Genomic DNA, 6,276 nt, shown 5'->3' with positions numbered 1-6,276 from the left:
GATAGATATATGGAAAGTCTTAAAGATGAATCTTTCTATATTTAATGCTCGTGATCCAAGTTTATTGATACTTAATATTGGAAACATCACTTTCTACTCACATTTCATGTAAACTAAATTCTCACCATTCTTTTCCCTCACTTTTTTTTTTTCTGGAGGGGGATAAGGTTATCCCACTTCGTTTGTGTATGCTTGAAAAGCTTATGCAAGTACCTTTTATAGCATAAATAATTGATTATTATTATTATTATTATTGAATAAGACAACCTAAACAACTTTTTCATTTTTCAGGGAACAGAAATGGATTTGAAACGTTTATCTTTAACAGCAAAAATAGAAAGAAGAAAAAAAGGTTTAACGAAACCAAAGTACTCCCGGGTAATGAGTTGAATTGACACTTAAAAAAGAAAAAAGAAGTTCAACAGAGTTAAGGAAACAAAAATAATCAACATCAGGGAACAGATAAATGAAAAAGGGTGAGGTGCTTTTACCTGGCTCGTAGATGTTTTCATGTGGTTAAATTTGGCAAGCAGTGATTTTGTTTCCATGTGCTTGACCTTAAATTCTGAGTTCATGTGTTGGAAGTGAAGTAGGAAATGGAAAAGAAAGCACAACTGAAAAAACTAAACATGTTATGATAGAGGGCACAAAACAATACACAAAACTACTTGATTTAATGGTTTTTGGCTGCACTCATGCTATACAGCCAAACTACTTCATTTCAAAGTACTCATTTTGATCCCATCAATTTGGTTCTTGTGACCATACCATACCTCTTTGGTTTACCTCTCTCTGCAAAAGCATGATTTTAAAAAATTTATGGAATAGATTATTTCCTTGCTCCAATCAATCAAAATATTCCATCTTTATTCATGAACTATCATGTCTGACTTGAAAACTACCAACACATCGCACCCATTGTCTGAATGAATCAATTATTTGGACCTACTTTTGCACTCCCAGTTTGAATGAATGGTATAAATGAGAAATTGAATATGAATACTGCCTAGAAAAACCAAAATGGCAAATGAATTTTCTTTTGTAAAAAAGCAAATGGAAAATGAAATGAGAAGACAGTGATGGCCCATGCAGGTCCCAAACCTGCTACTACCTTCTTGTTACTGGCACGGTGATCAATCCAGCTGAGCTAATAGGCGATGACACGTAATTTCTCTCAAAATAGACCATTGGGAAAGAGATATTAATGCTGTATATATACAAATTTTTAAACAAAATAACGCTTTTTTTTGTAAATAGAATTATGATTATGTTAATTTAAAATATAAAAATTCCAAAATAGGCACACAAAGGACCACATATTTATGAGAGAGCAAAGGATAGGGGATAGAGGATAGAGTGTAGAGTAACACAGGAAGAAAGTGAGAGGCATGAAGGGTTATGAGCCCCGTTCAAGCTCTTCATGTGCAGCTTGCAAGTTATTGAAGAGAAGATGCGTACCCAATTGTATTTTTGCACCTTACTTTAGGTCTGATGAGTGCAAGAAGTTTGCCAAGGTTCACAAGGTATTCGGAGCCAGCAATGTGAGCAAGATCTTGATCGAAGTGTCGGAAGAGCAGAGAGAGGACACGGTGAATTCTCTGGCATATGAGGCGGAGGCAAGGCTGAGAGACCCCGTTTATGGATGCATTGGTGCCATAGCTCTGTTGCAGAGGAAGATGGTGGAGCTTCAGCATGATCTCGCCATTGCTAAGGATCGTCTTGCACGATGTCACGCTGCTGCTACTGTTCTCCCTTCTCCTGATATCTTGCATGCCCATGTTAGCCTCCCTCCATTCCCTGACTTTTGCACTTCCTCCAATGATTTCAATGATATCTTCTGCCACAGTTCGTCATCTCAATTATTGAGCCGCCATGAAACGGTGGATGATTTCAATCAAATCCCATATATATTTTAATGTTATGTATGCATGTTATGGTCCCCTTTTCCATGTAATTGTTGTTATCAGTCTTTCCAATCAATCATGAGCAGCTACGAGATCTGTTGTATGTGCTAATGAATAAGAACTCCAGGAGAATGAATAGGGCTGAATTGAAAACTCTCAACCAAAATGTATTATTGCTTTGTGTTGTTGATTTTGCTGAATTTCACGGTTTCTACGCTGCTATGGCAGCTAGCAACTGCTGGAAAATGATGGGTATCTTGGCCTTTTTTGGTTCACTTTTGTAACAGCATATCAGTAATAGGATTTTCCTTGTTCCTGCTTTCCAACTTTGCAAACTCACCATAAATTCCTGTTCTCATCTATCTATTTTCTACCAATTCCGATTATTTCAGACAACTTTTGTTTGGTTTGGTTATAGTAAGACACGATTTTCCAGGCTTTGAGTTGAGAGGCACAGAAATAAAATAAATTAGAAAGAAAAAAAAAAGTTTCTTGAAAGTGTGAACTCAGATCACCACCTTCTAGTCTGGATGAAATGGTGATAGAGACCAGAGCAGCCAGAGCATTGATTGGCATTACCTACAGTAACGAGACACACCATTCAGCAGAAAGAAAGCAACACTAGCAATTGATTCTTGCTTATCTTCGAACACTTGGTGCCCAATACAGTGGGTCCAATTGTACTGTTTAAATGCAGCATGGAGCTCCCATTATGATTTTCCCCAAGGTCACGAACCCCACAGGTGGCCCTCCAGTTTATCATAATGGGAATCCAAAGAGTAACTCCAAGACCGAAAGTTTTGAGTTTCTTTGAGCGATGTACATTTCTGATAGTAACAGGATATGACTCAAGAAAATGCCTACCATTCAAACTACATCAATTATCTATTACACCCAATCACTTGCGCCACATACTTCCAAACGCACCGCAAACCAACTTTCAACTCGCCTCATTAATTCAAATCACATCATTCACGCCCAATGCATCTCATCTTTGCTTAACAATTTCCACATAAATACACCATCATTCTCGAACACACCAACACACATCATGCTCTACTAATCTCACCTCTTCTCACTTACAAAGACCATAACATGTGCCCTTGTTGCTTTTCATGTGAATTCTCAAAAACTTGTTTCGTGTAACAGCCACCCATGATGTGAACGGCAATTCATCTAGTAGGTTTAACGCTCTATTTAGTGGGTCTCACTCTCACATGACATCACATCAAATTCACCCAATCATAAAACGTTTAACGTTTATGCATATGGATATATTCCACACCCACAATGGTTTCAAAATCAACGAATTTCAAACAAATCTATCAATGATCAAAACCCACATCGTCATTCTGTCACCGCTACATACAGTAGTTCATCCATCAGGTCTCAGATTATGCCTTTTACCCTGTTTCAACAAAAGCAAAGCACAAATCTATGAGAAACAAAACAAATTGAATAGTGAATTAATTTTACATTTCAATCATGATCTAGAATATATATACATATATATATCTATATGAACTGGTGGTTGAACTAAAAGCTTGCCATATATAACAGTTTGTTCGTACATGATTATAAATGCTGAAGGACAAGGTACAGAAGTGAATGGCAATGTGATGAATGATTAAGGTGAGGTCTGATACGACATAATATATGATAATAAGGTGCAGTCCAAAGTGGGGAACACAGTAAAAAAAAAAATTGATAAAAGGGAAGTTTGAATGAAAAAGATGAAAACTGGGAAACAGTGATTTTTCCTTGAAACGAAGGAGACCAAATCCCAAAAAGAAAAAGAATAAAGGCAGAAGATCATGCAGAACCCTGATATCGTGGATACCACCATTATATACTGGCTTGCTCAGCAAAAAACACATCTAATGTACTGCGCCGTTATATTGTACATGGGTCTGTAGTAAAAAATAGTGCTGACAAGACATTGCACAGTAAATACTATGTTATACAGTGCCATTCCAAAGGTCACCACCATAACGTTTCCACATTTAAATGCACCATGTTTCAGCCTCTCAACATAAAAAACATGTTTGGATTATACGATGTTTGGTGAAAATTGGTTGTTTTTAGAAACAATCGCTGATTTTGCAGAAACCAACTTATAAAGCTAGCAAAAATGAGCTGAATCGAATATGCTAATAGCACGTTTGCAATAGATGAAAGAAAAAAAAATATAATGAATTAAATAATTAATTAATGGGTAGGCTTGTGAATTTTTTCCCACCAATAACCAAGTAATATATACAAGAAAAAAAAAACAGCAATATAATCATTCTCCTTATATTGTGCTGCAAAAATGTCCTTATCATAACATTAAATATCAATTTCACTCAAGACTAGATTTTCCATTACAATTTATATCTATCATTCCCAATAGCACATCTAAAAGTGGATCCTACATATATCTATTCTGATATTGCAAGGATTCATATTCTCTTTCATCCCTCAAAATGACATGTTACATCAATTATCCAATATTTTGTGGTTTTCGTTAAATGTACTTAATGATCCCACACCAGAAAAACGATAATAACAGACCAATATTTACTATCTAATGAATAGAAGCTATTACAGGTTTACGTCGTATTAATGAATAGAAGCTATTACAAGTTTACGTCGTATTAATGCTTATGAATTGTTAAGAAAATTTTAATGTGGCTTCCTAAACTAAAATTTATACACAATTAATTACATTTTTAAGTAAGTTTTTATATTAAAAATATACTTTGAACAATTGAACCTGTAAAAGTTAATCCTTAATCTCTAAAATTAATTTATAAAGCTCTGGTATTGTCAAAATATAACAATTTGAGGTGGTTTTAAAAACTTAATAAATTTCTAAATAATTAATGAACTAGCAAAATGAAAAAAAAAAAAAAAACTTCTAAAAACAAAACCCCGAATTTTCCTTTCACTTCAATTTAAATTGGTAACTTTTTTTTTCCTATCCAATCAAAACCAATAATAAAAAATCGGTTTTTGCTCAAAAGCACTCTGAATGAGTTTTTTTTACCGTAAGTTGTTTTTTAGTGCTTGTTTAAAAAAAATGAAACACACACTGAAACCAAATAAGAAAGACAAGTTTCACTGAAATGAACTGAGTAGTTGCGAAAACTCATTTTTAGAGAAATTGGATATAAAAATGAGAAATGATAGGTTCACACCCACATTTGACCACTTTTTTTACCACCTTCATAAGTTACAAGTTAATTTATCTTGGGTTACAAATTAATTTTAAGGTGGTAAAAAAAGTGGTCAAATGTGAGTGTCAACCTATCGTTTCTCTATAATAATAAAAGGCGACAAGTAAAAAAACATAATTCTGAATACCTGGATTAATGTGGGAAGTTCCATGACTTCTCAACTTCACGAATGTTCAAGAATAAAGCCCGAATGTGTCATCCACACACTGTCTCGTGAACTGGGCTTGGGCTCTAAGTGGATGCTGAAATGGGCTCAAGTTTCAACACACATTTTCTTCAGGCGCCTTCTCCCTGCATCTCTAAGACTTCTTCTGTACTCCCAAAAAAGATCGTTATACCCTCATTTATAAGAGTGGGTGAAATTCGTTGGGACGCAGTAAATCTCATTTACTGCGTCACCAACCTCATGCACCCCCAAAACTTGACTCTCTTAGTATTTTTCTCTTCTCGCGTTTCGTCGTTCTTCATTCCAATTGCTCTCGTTCTCTTCTCCCTGGTCCCTTTCTGTCCTTCATTCATTCTATGGTCCATTCATAAAAGTTTGTAAATTTTTTTAGGAAACGGATTACAGAATCCGTTTCACAGTGTATGAAACGGATTCTGTAATCCGTTTCCTAAAAAAATTTGCAAATGACCATGGATTTCAGAATCCGTTTCTAAAAAAAAAAATAAAAAAAAATAGGAAACGGATTACACAATCCGTTTCCAAAAAAAAAAAAACCAAACGGATTTCACAATCCGTTTTAAAAAAAAAAGGAAACGGATTACACAATCCGTTTCCAAAAAAAAACACCAAACATAGTCTTCATCTCAGCTACAATCAGATGCCTTTCTCATCCCAGTGCGCATGTTCGTGCTCTGAGTATATCAGTTCTTCGTGACATTTTGCAAATAACCATGGATTTCAGAATCCGTTTCTAAAAAGAAAAAAAAAAGGAAACGGATTACACAATCCGTTTCCAAAAAAAAAAACCAAACGGATTTCACAATCCGTTTTAAAAAAAAAAGAAACGGATTACACAATCCGTTTCCAAAAAAAATACCAAACGGATTTCACAATCCGTTTTTAAAAAAAAAAAAAAAAGGAAACGGATTACACAATCCGTTTCCAAAAAAAAAAAACCAAACGGATTTCACAATCCGTTTTTTAAAAA

General features: G+C 34.8%; 1 protein-coding gene across 1 annotated transcript; it reads left to right on the top strand.

The window, feature by feature from the left end:
- The first annotated feature begins 1,311 nt into the window (after window positions 1–1,311).
- On the top strand, window positions 1,312–2,230 carry LOC114175144 (LOB domain-containing protein 21-like). Its single transcript, XM_028059916.1, has one exon. The coding sequence runs from the start codon at window positions 1,389–1,391 to the stop codon at window positions 1,914–1,916; it is 528 nt and encodes a 175-aa protein (XP_027915717.1). The 5' UTR covers window positions 1,312–1,388; the 3' UTR covers window positions 1,917–2,230.
- Window positions 2,231–6,276: the final 4,046 nt, after the last annotated feature.

Source organism: Vigna unguiculata, chromosome 1, assembly GCF_004118075.2.
Source record: "Vigna unguiculata cultivar IT97K-499-35 chromosome 1, ASM411807v1, whole genome shotgun sequence".
NCBI lineage: Eukaryota > Viridiplantae > Streptophyta > Magnoliopsida > Fabales > Fabaceae > Vigna > Vigna unguiculata.
Note: the sequence above shows the minus strand (reverse complement) of the source record. Positions and strands in the feature narration are given on the sequence as shown.

Bases quoted from the DNA above. Each gene is read 5' to 3' on its own strand.
- LOC114175144 (XM_028059916.1), top strand. From the start codon at position 1,389: ATGAAGGGTTATGAGCCCCGTTCAAGCTCTTCATGTGCAGCTTGCAAG.